The 26,343-nt window shown below is 41.8% G+C and overlaps 2 protein-coding genes and 1 pseudogene across 2 annotated transcripts; all 3 read left to right on the top strand.

Annotated features, from left to right (window-relative positions):
• Positions 1 to 2,459: 2,459 nt before the first annotated feature.
• Positions 2,460 to 4,545, top strand: LOC107109975 (annotated as a pseudogene).
• A 9,082-nt stretch (positions 4,546 to 13,627) lies between these two features.
• On the top strand, positions 13,628 to 16,027 carry LOC107109974 (protocadherin beta-16-like). The gene has a single exon (XM_015410683.1). The coding sequence runs from the start codon at positions 13,628 to 13,630 to the stop codon at positions 16,025 to 16,027; it is 2,400 nt and encodes a 799-aa protein (XP_015266169.1).
• Positions 16,028 to 23,834: 7,807 nt separating this feature from the next.
• LOC107109972 (protocadherin beta-16-like) lies at positions 23,835 to 26,264 on the top strand. The gene has a single exon (XM_015410682.1). It carries the CDS (start codon positions 23,835 to 23,837, stop codon positions 26,262 to 26,264), a length of 2,430 nt encoding a protein of 809 aa, XP_015266168.1.
• Positions 26,265 to 26,343: the final 79 nt, after the last annotated feature.

Below are 26,343 nucleotides of genomic sequence, written 5' to 3'. Positions count from 1 at the left end.
TCAAGGCACTGGTGTTATGCTTTATTGTTTTAGTTTCCCTCTCTGTGGTAAATCAGATAGAGGCTTAGAGGCTGGGAGAAGTGATCAGTTTCTGCCTGCCTGATTCGTTTCTGAGCCTTTGAGCCTCAGGTGTACTAAGGCAGAGACAGGGTTCCAATCTGCTTCATAAACATAGCTGCAGTTTTATTGCACACAAAGAAGACCATAAACGCACCCACACCCACTCACCACCGGAGGGAATGATTAACTCTATTATGTTTTTGGCACAGAAATGGATTGCAGAATAAAATCTTAGTTTATTTGGGTATGAAACCTAGACGTCACATTGATTTGGGGCAAAAGGGTTCGATAACCTTGATTGTCATTTTTTGCCTGAGGTAAATTCTGAAAGCCTAGATTGCTTTTGTGGAATTGTAAATTTCGTATTAAATTGTGTATTTTTGTTATCCAGAAGCCTGTGTGATAACGATTAAAGATATTTCTCAGCGCTTGTATCTTACCATCAATGGAAGAACTGTCACTTTGTTCCCATCTTGTGTGGAATAAATCCACAAGCCCTCAGGAGCAGACTTTTATGTGGGAGGAGCACAGTCGTTCACAGCAGGAAGAGGAAGGCCGGAAAAGCCACATGGACACAGGAAGCTGCCTGATACTGAGTCAGTCCACTTAACCATCAAGGTGTCTATTTAGGCTGGCAGCAGCTTTCCAGGGTTCCTGGTATGGATCTTTCATATCACCCCCTACCTGATCGTTTATACCTGAGATGCCAAGGATTAAACCAGGGACCTCCTGTATGTTGAGCAAATACTCTACCCTTGAGCCACAGCTTCTCCACTTTCTGTACGTCTTGCACTGGCTCACTGTTCATTAGATAGAAGTCACCATATAATAATGATATGGTCCATTTGGATTCCTTAAGTGGTGAGGTTATTTTTATCTGAATAACCGTTTTTATTCGGACATTTGCCGAATTTGTACATAATGATCAGAACCAAAAGGACAATGAAACTTGTTCCATGAGGTTTTTCTATTAATATCAACCCCTAGTGCACTGGTAGAAACTGCAACTGAATTTGAGAGGACCTTTGAAATGTGGTGTAGGGATCTGGCCATTCAAATAATAAAAGAACAAAACCCACTGTTAGATACGAGACTCAGGCAGCAGGTGAACAGTGATTAACAGCTTTATTGAACAAGAAGTCAGAAGAACCAGAACGAGACAAATCAATGGAGCAACAGGCTCCTTTTTAAACTGTCCGGGCTTGGCAAGCCACGGCCACATATCAGATAAGGTCCAATCAAATGCAGTACATAAAGACCAATCATTTCTCTTCCCTCCAGAACTTCCTTTGTTCTGATAGGTCTATTTTACAATACCTTTCTAGACTCAAGCTCATACATTCCTTTCATTACATTACATACATAATGCCCACTGTTGCGGGAACTTCTTGGATCAGCTCAACCAGCCCTTTAAAGCCAGGCAAGTAACTGTGGTTAAAGATATGGCCTTTAGCTAAGACAATACAAATAAATCTGTAAACCTCTTATCTTTCAATTTAAGTCTTATGTTACACATTTATGTTTTTGTAGCAGGAACTCCTTTGCATATTAGACGACACACCCCTAATGTAGCCAATCCTCCAAGAGCTTACAGAGCTCTTCTTACAGGGGCTACTGTAAGCTCTTGGAGGATTGGCTACATTAGGGGTGTGTCACCTAATATCCAAAGGGGTTCCTGCTACCAAAAGAGCCCTGTGTAAAACTATATGTTTAGAAATGCTAACCCAGAAATTATTATGGTTAAACTATTATATTTCAAATGTTTAGCTAACATATGATTTAAATATGTAAACAGATTTATATAGAAATCAAGATGTACCAATCCATTACTTCTGCAATAATCAGAGTATCATTCATTGTACGCCTTTCTCAGTTTTGGTTACACTTTAAGGGAAAATATAGTACATTTTAAGATACACAATGATTGAGATATTACAAGCATTTTCACACAGCTAACATATATAACGTGGTTAAAATCATCACTAAACATCACAGTGATGGGAGGTTTTTTACTGTGAATGATCTTTATATAATCCTTGCTAAATGATAACTATTAGGGAGGTTATATCCTAGTTCAAGCACAAGGTGGTGCCATTGCACAACGCAAGACACAAAATGAAGGCGTAAGTGCTCTCCTGGAAATCTGCAGCCATTAAACAAAGAAATCTCAGACACAAAGGAAGTTGCTCCTTATTGCAAGAAAATTTCAGGAGAAAAAGGTAGCCACTAACAAACCAAACACAGAGAAAAGAAGATTTGCCTTGGAACCAAGCAAAAAGTCCATCCCAGGAATAACTTTATGAGAAACCGTGCTGTGCATTAGATGTGTCTAGAAGGAGGCTGAAACAATGGAAGTGCATCACAACAGACAAGGTTGGTCCTTTTTCTTCTGTCTCTGCATGTGTGGGGCAATATGTGAGTCCTTCCTCTATTCAGTGCCCGAGGAAAGGAAAAGTGGGTCTCTGGTGGCAAATGTGCTAAAGGACTTGAAAGTGGATGTGAAGGAGCTGTCTGCTCGCAGGGCCCGGCTGGTTTCTGAAGACACCAAACAATATTTTCAGCTGGACCCTTATTCTGGGAATGTGCTATTAAAGGATAGAATAGATCGAGAATCTTTATGTGGTCAGAGGGACACTTGCATCTTACTCTCTGAAATTATGCTGGAAAACCCATTGCAAGTGTACAGAATTGAAGTTGAAATAGAGGATGTGAATGACAATTCACCTCAGTTTTCTAAAAAGGAATTCCTTTTTGAAATACCTGAGCAGGTACCAGTGAATACCAGATTCCCTTTGGAGACAGCGCAGGATTCAGACAAAGGAGAAAATGCTGTTCAGAACTACACCCTTAGTCCTAACGACCATTTTAGGTTGGATGTGCAAAGTCACCGTGATGGCACCAACTATGCAGAGTTAGTATTGCAAAAACAATTAGACCGTGAAGAGAATGAACAACTCTTCCTCATTCTGTCAGCTGTTGATGGAGGGAACCCAAAGAGAACAGGTACAGCACAAGTCATAGTTAAAGTTCTGGACAATAATGATAATTTCCCTCAGTTTGATGATTCTGTGTATAAAGTGAAACTGAAGGAGAACACCCCCAGGGAGACACTTGTGACAAGAGTGAAAGCAACTGACAGCGATCTCGGTTCCAATGCAGAAATCACTTATTCTTTCAACCAGGTATCAGATGCTGTGCTGAGATCATTCATGTTAAACAAACATACTGGGGAACTTACTGTTTCAGGAACCATTGATTATGAAGAGGAGATAAATTATGCAATAAATATCAAAGCCACAGATGGAGGGGGTCTTTCTGCTTACTGCAAAGTTATAGTGGAGGTTGAGGACATGAATGACAATGCCCCGGAAGTGACCCTCAAGTCCCTCACCAGTCCATTAACAGAAGATTCTCCCCCGGATATAGTGGTGGCCCTCTTCCGTGTCACAGATCGAGACTCGGGAGATAATGGCAAAACTGCCTGCACCACTGAGGCAAACTTGCCATTCATCTTGAAAGCATCTGTGAATAAATACTATCAACTGGTTACCCAGCAGCCCCTGGACCGAGAAAGAGTCTCAGAGTACAACATCACAATTACTGCTACAGACCAGGGCTCTCCCAGGCTCACTGCAACAAGAATAATTAATGTCCAGATCTCAGATGTCAATGACAATGCTCCAGTATTTGAGAAGTCAACATATGAAATGCAATTATGGGAAAACAATATTCCAGGTCTGCTGATAGGTCTGGTCCCCATCCAATGACCTGGTTCCCAGGGGGGCGGAGTCTGGCTACCTGGTCACCAAGGTGGTGGCAGTGGACAGAGATTCTGGTCAGAACTCCTGGCTTTCCTATGAGCTCCTGAAGGCTACAGAACCAGGTCTGTTCAGTGTGGGTGCCCAGAATGGAGAAGTGAAAACCATGAGACCCATTAACAAACGAGACACCTTCAAACAGAAACTTATTATAGGAGTCAGAGATAATGGGCATCCTCCCCAGTCCAGCTCTGCCACACTAAGCATTCTTCTAGTGGATGGTTTTTCTGACCCTTATATGAAAATGGTGGATATCCCAAAGGATGAAGTGGTGGAGGGGGAAGACCGTACTCTGACGATGTATCTGGTGATATGCTTGGCTGTCATCTCCTGTATTTTTCTGGTTTCTCTGTTGGTGTTTATTGCCATCAAGATTCAGAAAAGGAGGAAGTTCATAGAGAACTCCGCCCTGAATTTCCCAGTGGGACCAAATTTTCCTGAGAACTGTGGAGATGCTGATGCTGGATCCCTTTCCCGGGCTTACAACTATGAGGTGTGCTTAGCTGGTGGGTCTCTGAACAGTGAGTTCAGGTTTCTCAGGCCTTTCTTTCCTGTGTTTTCTGTGGAGCCTGCTCAGTCCCAGCAGGATCCAAGGATTTCATCGAGTTCCCAGGAAGTTCCTAATCATGCAGCAGAAGGACAAGTCATGAGTGAGGTAAGGCTATAATTATCATCCCAGGCATATGGTGGGATGCACTTACATCCTTAACATTTGACCGTTTATGAAACCCATATTAATTGCAATCATTCATGCCAATTTGGGGTACTAAAGGGAAGCAACCTTATGTATACAGCAACCTTATGCGTAAAGCAACCTTATGTGTACAAAAAGCGCACTTAGGAGTCATCTCTGTGTTTTTTCTTGCTGTTAGTTTCTGGAGTGATAGTTTGCTGTTTGGTGTGTCATGGAAAGCAAAGCATGTCTTGCTAAGGTCCTAAAAGATTTGAAACCGGGGATATGGAGAGTTGCTCTTCAGAGGTCAGCCAGTTTCCAGAAACACTAAGTGTTGTCTTGAATATGTTCTTAAAAGTAGTGTGAAAATCTTTACGCTAATCTTTGCTGATTGCAGTCTTTAGCTGTGCTTGCAGAGCTGTTCAAGCGCTGCAATATTACTAAATATGGATAGTGAACATGAATGGCAATGCTCCCAAATATTATGAAAATCAATCCAATCTACCTATATCCCCAGGATAGTGTGGTCCCCCAGTGCAAGTGGGAAATGTATAACTTTGTTCAGTGCACAGATTGTTTACTTATTCTATCAGTGTCTGATAAAATATACTGTTTTTCTCAATTGAATAAAAGCTGGGAATATCTGTGTTTGGGGTCATAATTGATTATGAGAAAGAAACGAAGAACGGCATTCTTGTCAGAGGAGTAGATGGAAAGTGTCTTTGTGGCTTTGTAGGGTCTTTGTGGTGGTTGAGGATGATAATGACAAAGTTCCATTAACAGCAAAATCTTCAATTTTACGGGGCCTACTCTTCTTTTGCTATTAGAAACAACCATTATTAAGAAAGAAGTCTTTGCACTGGCACAAGATTAATCTGTCAGTCTTGAAGATGAAACAAGACTCTTTTCTTCTTGCTACTCAGTAATACCTAAAGTCTCTTGAACACAGAGAAATATGTTACTTTGCCAAGGATCTGGCAATCTAAGTTCAAGAAGCATCATTCATATCCAGGTCTTAAATGACAATTGGTGGTGTTGCAGGAATCATTGTCCAAAAGACATATACCTGGAAAATAGTAAAGTGCTGGTGATTAGCCCTTCCTGTCTAGAAAGGCTGGTAATGACTTGGAAATTTCTAGCATTCCCAATAATTGTAAGTCTAGTTCCTGTTTATTTATTATTATTGTCTCCCTTTTCAGTGTCTCTTCCCAGTTGGTTTACATGCTAGGTTACCTTCCTCACCAACAAAACGTCTATCCTTCTGTGTGTGAGTCCGAAGATTTTCCTTCAGGGTACTTTAAAGTTGGTCCATCCTTCTTTTTGTTCTCTGTCTCCACGAACAGTTCTAAATTTCCTGTAGTAATCACAGTTCCTCCAGTTATCCTAGTGTTGTGTTGATCTTTTACTCAGCAAACAGTAAAGTATGGGCAACTTAACTCCTATCTCCAAACCTTTATGCTGGGAAAGCTGACTGGAGGTATTTATTTACTTATTAAATGTATATTTGATTTTCAATCAAAATCAGGGAAGCTGAGCCTAGTGGGGAGAAAAACCTGAAGCAAGATACAAGAAAGGACAGAGTTTAGTTCCCCTCTCATGGGCACTCCATTTTTTATTAAGCAATCCCCACACATGCATGAGAATTCTGGGGAAAATTCTCAATGTTCCTCCTCTGTAAAAAGGAGATTTAATTGCATAGAAAACAGAAAAAATAATAATATAGGTACATACTTCCATATATGGTGGAACTGCCAAAAAATTGAAGTGAGGGGAGTTATCTAGTAAGATATTTAAATTTAATTGCATAATTTTGTTATTCCAGATGCAGAAGTGGAAAATTTATTTACAGAAAAAATAGTAAACTAACAAAACATTATTAATATTTTTAAGTAGCATTGAGATATGCCATATCTCAACAGTGGAAATCCACAAATAATTACAATTGATATGTGGTGTGAGGGTTAGTGCAATGGCAGTGAGATATGCCATATCTCAACAGTGGAAATCCACAAATAATTACAATTGATATGTGGTGTGAGAGTTAGTGCAATATAGCTCTGATGAGAAAAATTAATGCGTCAAATTAGATTAGCAAAAAGTCTACTAAGAGTAGATTTTTTTTATGCTGCTCAGGATTCATTGTTATCTTTTTCCAGCCAGTGCTCAGCTACTCTTTATCCTATTTAGTACTATGGATTTATGCAAAGATGCTATTTAATAAATGGTGCAGATATGGGCAATAAAACTGCAAGAACATCTTGTTTGAACTGTAATTGAACTGTAAAGCAATAATTGTAAACAGTTTATTTTTTCTTATTTTTATTCTGTATTTGTCCCCCCTTCTTTATTGCATTTTGTTAATGCATGACTAGGAAGACAGTGCAGCAAACAAACAAAAGCTCTATGAGTGAAGAAAATGGTTCTATACAGTTTACACAACATACATTTAGAACTTAGTACACTCATTTGAAATCTCTACACTGGCTGCCAATTTTCTTCTGTGTTCAATTCATGTGCCGGTTGTTCTATGCTGTCACTATGGAATATGTTGAGGGTTTTAGGTAAACAGAATATAACATTCAAAACAACTAGTGTAAAACTAAAAAGTTGGATGAGGCCTACGAGAGTCCTTCATAATTTGCGACCGTATTGTCTTCAGCAATAATAACATGAGGTACCTTGTCTCTGTGCCAGTGGCATCTGTTAGGAGTAAGATTGGGCTCTCTTCATCACAGGATTAACAGCTATTGCTGCTGCTTCTATGTGAAACTCACTGTAAGTGTTGATTGTGTCACCTCTATAGAAGACAAAAGTACAAAAGTACAGAGGTGTATAACATGCACGTTGAAAAACATCCAAAGAAACTGCCTTGAGTCCATTCATTAAAACCAATCAATATATTCCAACAAAAGCGTCCGGTTGGTGGATCAGCGATGGCGGCCGTTCTCCCCGGACCTCGGGGGAGTGACTCGCATACCAGCAGTATGGAGGGGTGCTACCTCAAGTAGCACCCACACGGAGCCTTTGTGATAGGCTCTAGGCCATAGGGCTTTGAGGAGTAGCCTCTTCGATGGCTAAATGCCAGAGAATTGAGGCTCCCCTCCACCCTGATGGTCCTGCCGCTGCGTGGCCCTCGGGCACAAGCTGATTAGACTGGGACAAGCGCTGGAGATCGAGCAGAATATCGATTATTGTGAGTGAGGTCAAAGAAATGACCGACAATGATGAGTTCAAAATAAACAATGTTTTAAAAGCGAACTACCCCCCCGTGGGAAAAGTGGAGTGCAAAGAGGGATGCCTCTCATGCAAATGGACAGATAAGCATAACAAAGGGGGAAGGGGGGGAAAGCAGTGATTTTGTTTTGAGAGACTTACTTGAGCGCTGACATTGTGGTGGCAATTTTTCAAGCCCGAGAGAAGCAGTTTGAAAGTGTAAACTATCGTATAAAATGGCAGCCTCTCAAAGAAAGTTTAAAGTTAAACCAGCAGGGTAGTCAGAGCCCAAAACCAGAAGAGGGAGCAGATGTCATGAAAATGTTAGTGGATATGCTCAAGACGGTGATGGAGCAACTCGATGGTATTAACCAGCAACTGACTTCTCTGAACCAGAACTTCGCATCCCAGCAGCTCCAACTGGCAGAAACGGCAAAGAAGGTGGAGCATATGACTGAGAGAATTAAAGAGATAGACACCACAAACAAGAAAATGAAGAAAAGAATGGGGGAAGTTGAAGCAAAACAAAACTTCCAAGAAAACCGTTTGTTACAGCTACAAATGGAAAAAGCCAACATGATCCTCAGATTCCAGGGAGTTCCTGAATCGGCGAAGGAGGATCTGAGGAAGCTGCTCAGCGAGATCATTGCTCCAGCAATAGACTCAACAGCGGATGAAGTAGTAAAAGAGATGGTGACTGCTTATACGGCATACTCCAACTATATTAAAAAAATAGCCTACCTGGAGAAATTGTGGTCAGATTCTCAAGAAGACAGACCAGAGATGCTATTTTAAAAGCGACATCAGCAACTCCACTGAAAATGGGTAATATAAACCTTAAAACCTTAAAACCTTAAAAGGCATTCCATTTGAAATTCGTCAAAAGAGGAAAAGCTATAAGGATTTAATTTCCTTTCTTCAAGCCAATGGAATTTCGTACAGATGGGCGATTCCAGAGGGGGTCATCTTTAAAATCAATGACAAAAGAGAAAAGAAATCCCTGGATATATCTTCCATTCTCCAAGGGAGTACCTGTGTCAGTGCTGGCCTGTATGGAGAAGATTCTTTCTTTAAGGTAGGCCACATATTGTTCTTCAAAATCCATCCAGACATATTACCATTCTGCAGGGCCTGTAAAACTGAGCTGTTCCACCAGGCCTTTGGCTGAGATGGCGGGTGTCCAATATAAACTGGCCTCCCCTGCTGAAGTTGAAGTTTACCACCTCTACACGGCTCAGATTAAGAAGACCTCAAAGACGCAATGGCACCATCTTGGAAACTATGTACAGAGATAAATAGTGTGACCTGTTCTAATTTATGTTGTTTTAAACTGTTTTTAATTATTTTGCATTTTAATTATTCTATAATATTGTATTTATGTGCTTTAGAACCTACTACGATCCACCCTGAAGCCCGTTAGTGGGGAGGGCTATAAATCGAAATAAATAAATAAATAAATAAATAAATAAATAAATATTGTTACCAGTGTAAGATGTACAAGTGACTCAGGAATATGCTGAATGTTTTCTTAAGTAAACCCAATATAACTTAAGTTAGAATAAACAGTGTAAGAAAAAGAGAAGCAAAGAAAGAGGCCTGCCAGAGTCCTTCATAGCAGCTCACCTACATCCAATCATTCTAGACCCATAAATAAAAATAGTCTGGAAGGCTGGAAATCCTCCAGATTCCAGTACCCTGGAACTCTGATAAATCATGGAATACACTTGAATATTATGCTGGTATCAAACTAAAGCCCTTCAGCCCATCCGAACCTCATATTCCAACTATAAGAATATTGAGTACTCTTTCAGCTCAGGCATTTTCAGTGTCTGCCACTGTATTATGGAGCACTCCTTCAGGTGGTAAGTAAGAAACCCACCCTTCTGAGGTTTCAAAAATTACGTAAAGCCAACTATTTCACTATTGGTGTCTGGGGCTCATCTCAGCAATAAAACTTATCTGTGGAAAGAAATTTTAGAAATATAGAAAGTTTGGGTTTAAAATGGAGCCTAATATCTTATGAAATCCATGTGTCTGTCTCTGTGTTTGCTAGAACAACAGCAAGGAGGACTGGCCTGTTTCAGGCCCTTTGTTTTAGACAAATCTCCATATCAGTCACCCAGAAAAAAAATTCACCACATTCCATTCCCAGGATTTGAATCAATATAAGTCTCTATAAGTGTGAGACCCACAATTTTAAAGGTGATAAAATTGCAGCTGGTGAGGAAGCCATTTGGGCAATGATAGACCCTAATCCAAAATGCAAACTCCGGAGCAACAGGATTTCACATTCCCCACTTCCCCCTGAGAAGATAACTTTGAAGTTAGCTCTCTGATAGTTTCAAAGGACAGTGTAGCCCCAATGGTGGGAACACCAGGAAAACAATAGCACCTTCCAGTACATAAGAGTGTGAACTTTTGTTGTAAGGAAGCAATTTACAGCTAAACAATTTCAACTTCTAAATGTTAATTTACAATTGTAATATGGTTATCAAGGAACTCCTTTGATCATTTGGTATAAATACTGGTGAAATCCAACAGAATTCCGTTGGCTTCTGAAGGATCAGGAGAGGCTTAGCCTCCTGAGAATTTGAAGTCAACCTGAAAGGGCCCTTTCGCTTCTTGCATGCTTTGGGTGGGATACTTTGCTTGCATGTTCATTTTTCTATGTGCTTACTATCTATATTTGTTGAAAAAAAGTGTACTGTGTTGGCAAGCTGACACAGCGTCTTGCTGGTCACCTTGTCAGGTAAACTTTGAATACTGAGCTTTTAATAAAAAGATAAAGAAGAGACCCTTAGCTTGGAGTGTCTCTGCTAGTGCTCAGCGTTTTCCAAACTTGCACCTTTCGCCTTTGGTGAGGAGGCAACACTCAGAGGACACGAACCAGAGGGGGGGTGTGGGGACACATTTTTCTCACAACATTATCTTGGCAAGAAAAGTCCATAAAAACAAGGTTAAAGCTCTAAAACAAACATCCCAGGCAATAGATTTTGGCAAGGCTCAATATAGAACCAGAAGTACCATGCAGTAAAGTATAAAATAGGAAAAGAAGAACAAACAACCGATAACTTGTGGAGTGTTGTTAATCAGTGCTGCTGCCACTTCTTTCCGCCATCTTTGCAGAGCCAACTATGTAAATGTGTTTTTGATGACATCTTTGATCCTGGTTAATACATGAAATGTGCCTCATGGCACAGGGGTTTTGGCCACTGTGTGACACAGAGAGTTGGACTAGATGGGCCATTGGCCTGATCCAACATGGCTTCTCTTATGTTCTGTGGATTTTGTTGTATTGTGCACTGGTTAATTTTCATGTAAGCTGTTTTGTGTCCCACAATGCCACAGAAAATTACGGTATAATTAACAAACATATAGCAGTTTCTTAGCATGGTCTCAGATCAGAGGGACATATCCACTTAGAGCACTGTATGTGCCAAGACTTTTAGTAGTTTAGCTTTGCAGATGGCTGCATGAATCTGTGAATTTTTGGTTCTTTGGGTGTTCTTTCATGGTTGAGGCTCCTTTCTTCTTCCCTCCCCGATTTGTTTGTCCCCAAATCTGAATGCAGGTGATTGTTCTGTATTTACATTATGTTAATTTTTTGCTTGATTTTAAACATTTTTTGCTGCTTCCCAAACTTGTTAAGGCACTGGTTTTATGCTTTATTGTTTTAGTTTCCCTTTCTGTGGTAAATTAGATGTGAGGCTCGGAGGTTGGGAGAAATGATTGGTTCCTGCCTGGTTTGCTTGCTAATTTTCAGGTGGATTCATTTCTGAGCCTTTGAGCCTCAGGTGTACCAAGGAAGAGACAGGGTTCCAATCTGCTTCATAAACATAGCTGCAGTTGTATTGCATACAAAGAAGACCATAAGCACACCCACACCCACTCACCACTGGAGGGAATGATTAACTCTATTATATTTTTTGGCACAAAAATGCATTGCAGAATAAAAAGTTAGTTTATTTGGGTATGAAAAACTAGATATTACATTGACTTGGGGTATAAAAGGGTTAGATGACCTTGATTATCATTTTTTGCCTGAGGTAAATTCTGAAAGCCTAGATTGCTTTTGTGGAATTGTACATTTTTTAAAAATTGTGTATTTTTGTTATCCAGAAGTCTGTGTGATAACGATTAAAGATATTTCTCAGTGCTTGTATCTTACCATTAATGGAAGAACCGTCACTTTGCTCCCATCTTGTTTGGATAGAAGAAGAGAAGAAGAGGAGATTGGATTCATACCCTGCCCTTCACTACCCAAAGGAGCCTCAGAGCAGCCTACAAACTCCTTTCCCTTCCCCTCCCCACAACAGACACCCTGTGAGGTGTGTGGGGCCAAGAGAACTCTGACACAAACTGCTCTTTTTCAAGGACAGCTCTCTGACAGAACTATGGTTTGCCCAAGGTCATCCAGCAGGTGCGAGTGGAGTAGTGGGGAATCAAACCCAGTTCTCCCAGATTAGAGTCTGCGCACTTAACTACGACACCAAACTGTCTCTAAATCCATAAGCCCTCAGGAGCAGATGTCTATGTGGGAGGAGCACAACTGTCCGCCGCAGGAAGAGGAAGGCACGAAAAGTCACACGGACACAGGAAGCTGCCTGATACTGAATCAGTCCACTTAACCGTCTACTCAGGCTGGCAGCAGCTCTCCAGGGTTCCTGGTATGGATCTTTCGTATCAGCCCCTACCTGATAGTTTATACCTGAGATGCCAAGGATTAAACCAGGGACCGCCTGTATGTTGAGCAGATACTCAAGTCTTATATTACTGATTGATATAAAACTATATGTTAAGAAATGCTAACACAGAAACAATTAGGGTAAAACTATTATATTTCAAATGTTTAGCTGACATATGATTTACATATTTATATATAGAGATATATAGATTTATATATAGATAGATTTATATAGAGATCAAGATGTACTGATTGGAAGGACTTCAAAGACTGTATGGAGAAACACTGGGATGTTAAGAATAATTTGTTTTGCTTTAATAATGATTAAGAATAGATTACAGAAATGTTGGTAAGAAATAGCTACAGAATAGGTTACCTATAATGTTAAAAATCATGAAAAAGGTAGTAAAAGAAACTGAATTTTTAAAAACTGAACTTTTAAGTATTGTTTAAGAGGAGGGAAAGAACAAGATAATGGGATGTGGTGGGGTTGGGAACGCTGCGGGAAGACTGAAGCAGGGGAGGGAGGGTGATTGGGAAAAGGGATATATTAAGAATGGTGAAATGGTTTAATATTGGACGTGTTGTTATATCCTGATAATAAAAATTGTTTTTTTTAAAAAAAAGATGTACTGATCAACTACTTCTGCAATAATCAGAGTGTCATCGTACATGTTCCTTAGTTTCGGTTCCACAACCATTGAGGTATTCCAGGCATTTTCACACAGGTAACATATATAATGTGGTTAAAAGAATCACTAAGTATATCAGTGATTGGAGGTTCTTACTGTGAATGATCTTTATATAATCCTTGCTAAATGATAAATATTAGGGAGGTTATATCCTAGTTCAAGCACAAGGTGGTGCCATTGCACAACGCAAGACACGAAATCAGGGAGTAAGTGCTCTCCTGGAAATCTGCAGCCATTAAACAAAGAAATCTCAGATATAAAGGAAGCTGCTCCTTCTTGCAAGTAAATTTCAGGATCAAAAGGCACAGTAGCCACTAACAAACCAAACACAGAGAAAAGAAGATTTGCCTTGGAACCAAGCAAAAAGTCCATTCCAGGAATAACTTTATGAGAAACCGTGCTGTGCATTAGATGTGTCTAGAAGGAGGCTGAAACAATGGAAGTGCATCACAACAGACAAGGTTGGTCCTTTTTCTTCTGTCTATGCATGTGTGGGGCAATATGTGAGTCCTTCCACTATTCAGTGCCCGAGGAAAAGAAAAGTGGGTCTCTGGTGGCAAATGTGCTAAAGGACTTGAAAGTAGATGTGAAGGAGCTGTCTGCTCGCAGGGCCCAGCTGGTTTCTGAAGGCACCAAGCAATATTTCCAGCTGGATCCTCACTCTGGGAATGTTCTATTAAATGGTAGAATAGACCGAGAGGCTCTGTGTGGTCAGAAAGACCCTTGCATTGTACTCTCTGAAATTATGCTGGAAAACCCATTGCAAGTGCACAGAATTGAAGTTGAAATAGAGGATGTGAATGACAATTCACCTCAGTTTTCTAAAAAGGAATTCCTTTTTGAAATACCTGAGCACATGCCAACAAATACCAGATTCCCTTTGGAGACAGCGCAGGATTCAGACAAAGGAGAAAATGCTGTTCAGAACCACACCCTTAGTCCTAATGACCATTTTAGGTTGGATGTGCAAAGTCACCGTGATGGCACCAACTATGCAGAGTTAGTATTGCAAAAACAATTAGACCGTGAAGAGAATGCACAACTCTTCCTCATTCTGTCAGCTGTTGATGGAGGGAACCCAAAGAGAACCGGCACAGCAAATATTGTCATTCATGTTCTAGATGCCAATGATAATTTCCCTCAGTTTGAAGATTCTGTGTACAAAGTGAAACTGAAGGAAAACGCCCCCAGAGGGACAGTTGTGAATAAAGTGGAAGCAACTGACAGGGATCTCGGTTCCAATGCAGATGTCACTTATTCCTTCAGCCAGGAGTCAGAAAATGTGCTCAAAGCATTCAGTCTAAACAAACATACTGGGGAACTTACTGTTGCAGGAACCGTTGATTATGAAGAGGAGAGAAATTATGCAATAAATATCAAAGCCACAGATGGAGGGGGGCTCTCTGCTTACTGCAAAGTTATAGTGGACGTTGAGGACAGCAATGACAATGCCCCAGAGGTGACCCTCAAATCCCTCACCAGTCCATTAACGGAAGATTCTCCCACAGATACAGTGGTGGCTCTCTTCCGTATTACAGACCAAGACTCCGGGGATAATGGCAGAACTGCCTGTACCACTGAGGCAAACTTGCCCTTTATGTTGAAAGTGTCTGTGAATAATTACTATCAACTGGTCACCCAGCAGCCCCTGGACAGAGAAAGAGTCTCAGAGTACAACATCACCATTACTGCTACAGACTGGGGCTCTCCCAGGCTCACTTCAACAAGAATAATTAATGTCCGGATCTCAGATGTCAATGACAATGCTCCAGTATTTGAGAAGTCAACATATGAAATGCAATTATGGGAAAACAATATTCCAGGTCTGCTGATAGGTTTGGTCCAAGCCAGGGACCTGGACACAGAGCAGAATGCCAAAGTGGCCTATTCTCTTTTGCCTGGGAAGGTCAGCGATCAACCTGTGTCCTCTTACATCTCCATCAACTCTGAAACTGGGAATCTGTATGCCATCCGATCAGTCGACTATGAGCAGGTGAAAGATTTCCAAGTGACCGTGAGTGCTGTGGACAGTGGTTCTCCTCCCCTGAGCTCTAAAGTTATTGTCCGAGTCCTGATCATTGATGAAAACGATAATGCCCCGTTCATCCTCTACCCTCTCCAGAACGGCACTTCCCCGTCCAATGACCTGGTTCCCAGGGGGGCAGAGGCTGGCTACCTGGTCACCAAGGTGGTGGCAGTGGACAGAGATTCCGGTCAGAACTCTTGGCTTTCCTATGAGCTCCTGAAAGCCACAGAACCAGGTCTATTTAGTGTAGGTGTCCAGAATGGAGAAGTGAAAACCGTGAGGCCCATTAATAAACGTGATACCTTCAAACAGAAACTTATCATTGGAGTTAGAGATAATGGGCACCCTCCCCAGTCCACCTCTGCAACGCTAAGTATTCTGCTAGTGGATGGCTTTTCTGACCCTTATATGAAAATGGTGGATATCCCAAAGGATGAAGTGGTGGAGGAGGAAGACCGTACCCTGACTATGTATCTGGTCATATGTTTGGCTATCATCTCTTTCATTTTTCTCATTTCTATGTTGGCGTTTTTTGCCATTAAGATTCATAAAAGGAGGAAGTTCGTAGAGAGCTCCACTCTGAATTTCCCAGTGGGACCAAATTTTCCAGAGAACTGTGGAGATGCTGACGCTGGATCCCTTTCCCGGGCTTACAACTATGAGGTGTGCTTAGCTGGTGGTTCTCTGAACAGCGAGTTCAGGTTTCTCAGGCCTCTCTTTCCTGTGTTTTCTGTGGAGCCACCTCAGTCCCAGGGGGCTCAAAGGATTTCATCTGGTTCCCAAGAAGTCCCCAATCATGGCGCTGAAGGTCAAATCATGAATCAGGTAAGGATATACTTGACATCCCATTCATATTGTTAAATGCACCTTAACATTTGAGTTTCACTTTTGCTATTATTTGGTCTTAGTAAATAAATTGAAACATCAACTGGAGTACCCTGAATTCAAGGATTTCATCTTGTTCCAAAAGAGTATCCAAAGATGCAGAGGAAAATTGACTGATGTACTTCAAGAGAATATATTTGGCATCCCATTTATGTATCTCATTTTGAAATCCTTAATATCTGAATGCCTTAGAAACCCTATTAGCAACTCTCAAGAAGAGAGACTAGGGAGACCATATGGGCCATGATGATTTCTTGGGCCCCGGTGATCCCTGCAGTTATGTGATGTTTGGCTTCGTGCCTATGTGATGTGTGTGTTTTCAGTATCAGCAACTTTTCATGTGATGAACCGCTTGGGAGTCATCTGTGTGATTGTCTTGCTGTTGATGTCTGGATTGATGAATATCTCCATTCTTTGTTTTGTGGGTAATGGAAATCAGGGTCTTTCAGTACTAAAGTACTGAAGGATTTGAAAACCAGGAATTGGGGAGCTGTCTCTTTGGAGAGGCCAGTCAGTTTCCAAAAGCATTAAGCAATATTTCTTTGACTATATTGTTAAAAAGTAGAATGGGAATTTCTGAGTTGATGTTTGCTGACATTGGTCTTGAATTGTGCTTGAACATCTGAACGCTGCAGTTATTTTTAAAAACGTGGATCGAGGACATGAGTGATGATGCTCCCAAGTTGTCTGAAAATGAATTCCATGTACAGATGACCCCAAGGTATTCTTGTCAACAGTGGAAGCCACAACTTTGGATTTTGATTCAAGTGCATGGAGCACATACTCATTACAATGGGTGCCTGGAGAAACACGTTACTTTTTTTAGTTTAATAAAACCTGGAAGCATCTGTTTTGGATCAAATTGATTATGGAAAAAAATCCCAGATATCACACTGGTGTCAGGGTGATAGATGGAAAGGGTGTGGCGCTGCAAGGTCCTTGTGTAGGCTAAGAACTTTCCAAAGGTGTCAGTCACCATGTTCACCAGCACATATGTAAGGATTGTCCCTGTACCCAATGGTGACTCTTTTCAGTGCCACAGGGTTAGATGGTGTATATAACAACAGAGGTTTGGATCAATTCAGGTTTTTCACTCAATCTCACCTAATTCCTCTTTTCACCATAGCCCCTGTCCAATTTTCTCTATGCACATCCCATGATCCCAAGCATAATTTTTATGGTCATAGGGTACCTCCTCTTTCCTTTTTCACCAGATAAAAATCTGATTGGATTCAACCCAGAAAATCCAACTATGGTAAATATATATATATATATCTTTCATTTCTAATAAAACCTATCTTCATCTGAAAATATTAGCTCACAGAGAGGACAAGTCGGAGAACATCATCCGATTGTAACGGCATATATACTAATAGCACTGTATATCATACAAAGGAATTTTTTTAGCAATTTAGTTTTCCATATTGATGCACAAACTTGTATATTTGAAAGAGCTCTGATTTTTGTTCCCCGAATAATTTTTCCAAAAACCTGTATCAGGCGATTCTTCTATAGCATTATGCTACTTTTATACTTATTAAAAATCCTTTTCTACACTTAGTTTAATCACTTGATTAAAATGTGTTCCTAGATGTGAAGTTTTTAAAAAAACAACCCACAATTTCTACTCCCCAGACTGCTTAATGGACTGGCATTATCCTCTGTCATCTTGCTTTCCTTTCCCACGGCAAATTAAAAGAAATGTAAATCTCACCTTTGTAAATCTATCAGATTTTAAAATATCCTTCCTGCCCTCTAGTCTAGATGCCAGTGGATATTGCTGAATCCTGAGATTATTCTTGACCCAAAATGCAGATCCATACAAAATTATTTTTTCTTTCTTTTAAAAGAAACCATCCCATTTCTTAACACTATAGGTTTTGATTGATCAACATGATCAAGTTGCATTGATCTGTGTGATCTGTTTTAATCAGCAGATATATCAGTTTCTCTTTCTCTTCTTTCTTGTCCTCTGATACACAGAAATGTATTTTCTCCTTCCCTGGGAGGGGACATTTGGTGGTATATATAACTTTGGAAGACGAAAAGTTTATGAACCTGAGATGGTATGGCTGGTGTTGTTAGGTCCAGTTATTGTGTTGTCAGAGTAGATACTTGCTCATCTTCCGATGATTTATATGCTATCAAATGTCAGCAATACCATTCCATTCTCTATGTCAGACAAACAGGTCAGTCCCTGTGCAAAAGAACAAATGGACAAAAACCCCACATTAAAAAGTGCAACACTAAAAAACCAATGGGAGAATATTTTAATCTTATAAATCATAGAATCATAGAATAATAGAATTGGATGAGATCTCCAGGGTCATCTAGTCCAGCAATGCAGGAAATTCACAAATACCTCCCCTCCCACCCCCAGTGACCACTGCCCTATGCCCAGAAGAGGGCAAAAAAACCCCCACAACACAACCCCTTCAGAATTCCTGGCCAAACTGGCCTGGAGAACAATTGCTTCCTGACCCCAAAGTGGTGATCAGCATTTCCCCGGGCATGTAAGAAAGGGCCACAGGAATTAAGCACTGATGCAAGCCTTCCTGCCCTCCCTTCTCGTGATCTGCCTAAGTTCACAGAATCAGCATTGCTGTCAGATGGCCATCTAGCCTCTGTTTGAAAACCTCCAAAGAAGGAGAGCCCACCACCTCCCGAGGAAGCCTGTTCCACTGAGGCACCACTCTGACTCTCAGGAAGTTCTTCCTAATGTTAAGCGAAAAACTCTTCTGATTTAATTTCAACCTGGTGGTTCTGGTCCGACCTTTTGGGGCAACAGAAAAAAACTCCACACCATCCTCTAGATGACAGCCCTTCAAGTACTTGAAGATGGTTATCATCTCACCTCTCAGTTATCTCCTCTCCAGGCTAAGCATACCCAGCTCCTTCAACCTTCCCTCATAGGACTTGGTCATTCCATTGCTGACCTAAGACTGGCAGTCCTCAAAGAAAGAAACTTCACAATGCAAGATTGCTGAACTAGAGTTAATTCACAGGTTCAGAACTATGGACCCCCCAAGGGCTGAATAGGGACTCAGGATTCTTATCTCACTACAGATGCTAATTTTATGCCCCCAGGCATTTCCCCTCTGCTCTAAACAAGGTCATTACAACATGCATTGTACCTCTGCATCCTTTACAAGCCTCCTCCCACCTTCTGACTGGAATAAAAGGACTCAGAGATCTTCATTCCAACTGGTGTCCGGCAAAGGGAGCTTTGATGCTCAAGAGTCTGTATCCTGAAACTCTTGTTGGTCTGTAAGATGCTACCGGACTGGAATCTGTTTCACTGCAGATCAACAAGGCTACCCTCTGAGTTAATCAACATTTGAAACATCGCTATTGCAAATTACTTGGTAAAGGTAAAGGTTCCCTTGCTCGAAAGCCAGTCGAGTCCGACTCTAGGATTGCGGTACTCATCTCCGTTTCAAAGCCGAAGAGCCAGCGCTGTCTGAAGACGTTTCCGTGGTCATGTGGCCGGCATGACTAAACACCAAAGCGCACGGAACGCTGTTCCCTTCCCACCGAAGTGGTACCTATTTATCTACTTGCAATTTCTTGCTTTCGAACTGCTATGTTGGCAGGAGCTGGAACTAGAGACGGGAGCTCACTCTATCATGCGGCACCCGGGTCTCGAACTGCTGAACTACTGACCTTCCACAGCCTGCAGTTCAGTGTCTTAACCACTTGAGCCACTGCAGCTCCTCAAAATTACTTGGTAGGAGTCCTGAAAGGAAGACACCCAGCCTGGAAATATAATGATCATCATAACAACAAAAGGAAGAACCCAGACTGTGAAGGAATGTTAAACAAAACTACAAAAAAGAGGAAAACAGATGGTAACCCCCCTCCAACTAGAATACAATTATGCTACCAATATGCTTCTTGAACTTGACAAGTTTGATCATGCTTGTTCCATACTGTGATACCAACTAACCAATCAACAACACCCCCCCCCCAACCATTAGACACACTTTGGTTTGAAAGAAGTGGAGAAACTGATAATTTCTTTTCTGTCCCTCATGTCCCAAACTGTTATTAAGGTAAGAGGAAGTGCACAGAATTGTGAGAAAAGATCACTGTTTTGCTTTGAATTGTGTTGCTTGATAGTCATCACTTTTGGGATTGATATATTATATTAGGCTTCTTCCCACAAAACCTGGCCAGGGTATGGAAGTGGCTTTCAGAAATCACATTGTTTTTCATACATGGATGCAAACATACAGGATTTGCATGCTTTTTTTACACGAGTCCTACCTTTTGAGAGATAAATTACTCTTTGGCTTGTAGGTTAAGTGAAACTTCACACTGGGCTCAGTAGAAATCAAACAGAAATTTCCTGATAGTTGCTTCATTTCTACAGCATCCTTTGTGACACTTCTGTAGTAGATTACTCCTCAGGTGAGCAAGCACATCACTGTGAGACAAGGGCCTGGTCTTACAATGATTCAGAGCCAGTTTGGTGTAGTGGTTAAGTGTGTGGATTCTAATCTGGGAGAACCGGGTTTTATTCCCCACTCCTCCACTTGCACCTGCTGGATGACCTTGGGCAAGCCATAGTTCTGGCGCAGCTGTTACTGAAAAAAGCAGTTTCTGTCAGAGCTCTCTCAGCCCCACCTACCTCACAGGGTGTCTGTTGTAGGGAGGGGAAGGGAAAGGAGTTTGTAAGTTTCTCTGAGACGCCTTTGGGGAGTGAAGAGCAGGGTATAAATCCAATCTCCTCCTCCTCCTCCTCCTCCTCTTCTACCACGTTCCTGGCTTATACTGGGATGTCGGGCAGGAGTTCCTACCATTAAAGGTGAATGCTGCAAATGATGATATGCACTGCATGTTGTAAAAGTTCCCCCCCCCAAATATATTTCCATTTCAGTTGTGTTTTCCCTCTGCCTTCTCACAGAGCTCTGGAGTTTCCACATCCCATCAGTCATTGCAAATTACCTAAAGAAGCTGCAGAAGCACTACCACTTAAAAGGAGAGCCACAGGGACCTATATAGCTAGATAGTCTTCATTTTTTCTGATGGTCTCAAATCAAAACTTCATATTCAGCAGGTACAAAAAGCCTTATACCTGAGAGTAGAATATAGGCTGCGGTCACACGGAACAGAAGCCACACAAGTGAGACGGAAAACAGCCGGAGTTTCCGGGCGCGATCTCACCAGCACATCTGGGAAGCGTAGCACTCCCGTGGCACAACCGAGGCTTCCAGCCGAAACTGCGTGGCAAAAAACTAGTACCTTGGAGGTACTAGTTTCCGGAAACTGCGGGGCAAGGGCGGGCGTCTGATCGCGTTTCCGGTGGCATCCGGCGCCCGCCCATGTCCCCTTGCAAATAAGGTGGGTTTTTTTTGTCCAAGTCTCTGTGGATGCGCATGCGCACCCAACGGAGCATGCACATTTGTCATGTACACAAAAATAAAAAACAGTTTGCCACGGCGTGCGCTTCTTCGTTGTGCGCCGGCTTGTCCTGTGATCGGCACCTCTCCCTTGCCATGGAACCTCCACGGTACCTCCACAGGACCTCCACAGGAGGTCTGATCACGTAACTGTGCAGTAGTTTGCCCCAGGGCAAACAGCCACGCTTCTCCTCTGCAGTTTCCTGCCCGTGTGACCGGGGCCTTAGACTATCTTCCTGGCACAGGCTAAAAAGATCTCATGAAATAGTCACAGAATTCTTGAGGCGGATTCCTGAGGTGGAAAGCTACCAGCTCAGCACGCCAAATGTACATGGAAACATAGAAACCATCAGATATGTCATGTGAAAACAGAAATCTCCTGTGGTGACTAGACTAAACCAAAGGGAAATTGTGTCACCATTACTGACCAGGTGTATGGTACCATATACACACAGGATATATTTCTGTCACAAAGGCTGAGGGATCTCACCTGTGAACTTTTTTTGCTATTAGGATTTCTGTATGATAATTGTTAAAGTATGGGCTTTTGTATCATACCATCATTTTCTGTTGATGGGCGTGCCCTTCCTTCACAGATAGATGCGAGAGCCATTTTCCCTGGTTTTGTTCCTCAGTATAGTTTACCACCATCCTGCCTGTGAAGGTCCCCTGCCCCTCAGGGGCAGAATTTGAGGAGGGTCCATGGACTGCAGCAGGAAAGGGGAGGCAGGAGAGGGCCATTTCAAAACTCTGCACCACTTGATGTTTATTGGATTCCAGTAATCATGGAAGAATGCTGTGCCCATTAGGGTTTCTGAAGTCTGAACTATGATGTTTATTCAAATAACTATTTTTAATGAACATTTGTATATAATGGACAGGATCCAAAGAAGAGCCAGTCTGGTGTAGTAGTTGAAGTGTTAGAGACTAGAATATATGCCAGCCAGGTTTAGGCCTATGGCCAGAAGTTTCATGGTGAGGAAGCGGGCAAACCCTGAGGCTAGAGTTGGGTTGCTGGATCCCCATCCACCTGAAGCCTTAGTCATACTGGGAAGGGCATGTTGATGCCATGGCATGGGATGCCACTTTGAACAGTTGTGTTACTAATAGTACTTCCACACCACTAGATATGTACTACATGGGACCCATGCATATTTACAGTGATATGGTTCTGGAGAGATGTTAGTTGGGTGACCTTAGACCATTCTCTCTCAATTTACCCTTCCTCGCAGAGTTGTTGTGAAAATGAAATGGGGAAGGGAGAATCATGTATACTGTCCTTCACTCCTTGGAAGAATTGTGAGACAGTTACGTGCTAGACAGATCGAACCCAAAATGGTGTTTTCTTAATTTTTGTTTAAAAGAGCCACCCACAGTGACCCACAAGAAACTACTTTTCAAGTTGAGGAGAGTAAACACACACACACAAATGAAAAAAACAACAATAACAACACTGTAAAGGAAAGCTACTTGGACCAGCCTGACCAAGATCCAGATGGAACTGAGCACTGTGAAGATAGTTAGCCTGCTTTGACAGTAATATGAAACTTACAAACCAGATGAGACTCGAAATCCACAATCTTGCAACCCAAGTGTAACTCATAACCTGTGACAAGATCTCAGATGTCTAGGTAGAAGTTGTTTAAAGGTACAAATCCAGGCTGTCTTTATAACACAGAGAGAAGAACTAGTTATGAGGGCCACTATGGTGGAATGGTAAGACTGTCAGACTAGGGTATGAGAGGTCCGGGTTCAGATCCCGAATCTCTAATGGAAGCTTGCTGGGTGACCTTGGGCCAGTCACTCTCTCAGCCTAGTCTACCTTATAGGATTGTTGTAAGGATAAAGAGGAGAATGATGTAAACTGCTATGGGTCCCCATTGAAGAGGAAGGCCAGCCATAAACGAAGTACAGCAAAATAAAATAAATATATTACTTCCCATTAATCAGAGCATTTTTTTTCATTGTATGTGTGCTTCATTTGGGTTAACATGTTTTTGAATCCACAATGAATGAGGAAATGGTCCAAGTATCTTCATATGGAAGATGCAATAAGATCTTTTTATGTTGCTTAGTAATTGGTAAAGATTGTGGGAGTTATATTCTAAGTCAAGCACAAGGTGGTGCTATTGTACAACACAACACTTTTCAGGGAGTAATTGTTCTCCTGAAAATCTGTAGTCATCAAAGATATCTCAAAGAAAACGGCAACAGACCTCCACTGCAAACACATCTTTGAACAGCTACTGTATCTATTTCCAAAAGGACTAAAGGAAAAGGAAAGATTTACCTTGGAATCACATAAAAGACAATCACTTCCAGCAGCTGCTTTGCAAAGAACCATCCACTATATCAGATGTTCCTTGAAGGAGGCTGAGACAATGGAAATATATTCCAACAACGGACAAGGTTGGTCTTGTTTCATCTATCTCTGCATGTGTGGGGCAATATGTGAGTCCTTCCTCTATTCAGTGCCCGAGGAAAAGAAAAGTGGGTCTCTGGTGGCTAATGTGCTAAAAGATTTGAAAGTGGATGTGAAGGAGCTCTCTGCTCGCAGGGCCCAGCTGGTTTCTGAAGGAACCAGGCAATATTTCCAGCTGGACCCTAATTCTGGGAATGTGATAGTACAGGAGAGAATAGACCGAGAGGCTCTGTGTGGTCAGAAAGACTCTTGCATCTTACTCTCAGAGATTGTGCTGGAAAACCCATTGCAAGTGCACAGAATCGAGGTTGAAATAGAGGACGTGAATGATCATCCCCCCCAATTCTCTAAAAAGGAATACCTTTTTGAAATATCTGAGCACACGTCAACAAAAACCCAAATCCCCTTAGAGAGTGCTGAAGATGGAGACAAAGGAGAAAACACCATTCAGAATTACTTAGTAAGTCCTAATGACCATTTTAGTCTGGATGTGCAAAATCGCAGTGATGGTAGCAAATACGTGGAGTTAATATTGCAGAAACAGTTAGACCGTGAAGAAGAAGCACAACTTTTCCTGATTTTGTCAGCTGTTGATGGTGGAAGTCCAAGGAAAACTGGCACAGCAAAAATTGTTATTGATGTTCTCGATGCTAATGACAATGCACCTCAGTTTCATCAATCTGTGTACAAGGTAAAATTAATGGAAAACTGCTTGCCAAATACCCTTGTAACTGAAGTGGATGCAACTGATAGGGATTTGGGTTCCTACGGAGATGTCACTTTTTCTTTCAGTCAGCTACCGGATACTGTGGCTCGATCATTCAAATTAAACAAATACACTGGAGAACTAACTGTAGCTGGAATAATTGATTATGAAGAAAACAGAAACTATGAGATAAACATCAGAGCCACTGATGGAGGGGGGCTCTCGGCATACTGCAAAGTCATTGTAGAGGTTGAGGACAGAAATGACAATGCCCCGGAGGTGACTCTCAAGTCCCTCACGAGCCCCGTACCAGAAGATTCTCCCCCAGATACAGTGGTGGCCCTCTTCCGTGTCACAGATCGAGATTCAGGAGAAAATGGCAGAACTTCTTGTACCACAGAGGCAAACTTGCCCTTCATGTTAAAAGTGTCTGTGAATAACTATTACCAGCTGGTTACTCAGCAGTCCCTAGATAGAGAAAAAGCCTCTGAGTACAACATCACCATCACAGCTACAGACCAGGGCTCTCCCAGGCTCACTTCAACAAGAATACTTAATGTTCAGATCTCAGATGTCAATGACAATGCTCCATTATTTGAGAAGTCAACATATGAAATCCAAATACAAGAAAATAATATTCCAGGTCTTTTAATAGGACTGGTACGTGCTGATGACCTGGATACAGCACAAAATGCCAAAGTGACCTATTCTCTTTTGCCTGGGAAGGTCAGTGATCAACCTGTGTCCTCTTATGTCTCAATCAACTCTGAAACTGGGAATCTGTATGCCATCCGATCAGTGGACTATGAGCAGATAAAAGACTTCCAAGTAACTGTGAGGGCTGTGGACAGCGGTTCTCCTCCCCTGAGCTCCCAAGCTATGGTCCGAGCTGTTGTCATGGATGAAAATGATAATGTCCCATTCATCCTGTACCCCCTACAGAATGGCACTTCCCCGTCCAATGACCTGGTTCCCAGGGGGGCTGAGGCTGGCTACCTGGTCACTAAGGTGGTGGCAGTGGACAGAGATTCTGGTCAGAACTCTTGGCTTTCCTATGAGCTCCTGAAGGCCACAGAGCCGGGTCTGTTCAGTGTGGGGGGCCAGAACGGAGAAGTGAAAACCATGAGACCAATTAACAAACGAGACACCTTCAAACAGAAACTTATTATTGGGGTCAGAGATAATGGGCACCCTCCCCAGTCCACCTCTGCAACACTAAGCATTCTTCTAGTGGATGGCTTTTCTGACCCATATATGAAAATGGTAGATATCCCAAAGGAAGAAATTATGGAGAAAGAAGACCGTACCCTGACGATGTATCTGGTCATATGCTTGGCTGTCATCTCCTGTATTTTTCTGGTTTCTCTGTTGGTGTTTGTTGCCATCAAGATTCATAAAAGGAGCAAGTTCATAGAGAGCTCCCCCCTGAATTTCCCAGTGGGACCGAATTTCCCAGAGAACAGTGGAGATGCTGATGGTGGATCCCTTTCCCGGGCTTACAACTATGAGGTGTGCTTAGCTGGTGGGTCCCTGAACAGCGAGTTCAGGTTTCTCAGGCCTCTCTTTCCTGTGTTTTCTGTGGAGCCACCTCACAACAAAGTGGAATCAAGGATTTCATCTGCTTCTCAGGAAATTCCCAGCCATGCAGTAGAAGGTCAACTCATGAACCAGGTGAGAATATAATTGGCATCCAATTCTTATTGCTTAATTTAAAAATTCCTGAAGTTGATAGTGCAATAAAATCTTATTAACAACATCCCAG

The sequence above is a fragment of the Gekko japonicus genome, unplaced genomic scaffold (genome assembly GCF_001447785.1).
Source record: "Gekko japonicus isolate JY-2015 unplaced genomic scaffold, Gekko_japonicus_V1.1 scaffold5824, whole genome shotgun sequence".
In the NCBI taxonomy this organism is placed as follows: Eukaryota; Metazoa; Chordata; class Lepidosauria; order Squamata; family Gekkonidae; genus Gekko; species Gekko japonicus.
The sequence above is the reverse complement of the archived record's forward strand: the minus strand, read 5'-3'. Positions and strand labels throughout refer to the sequence as shown.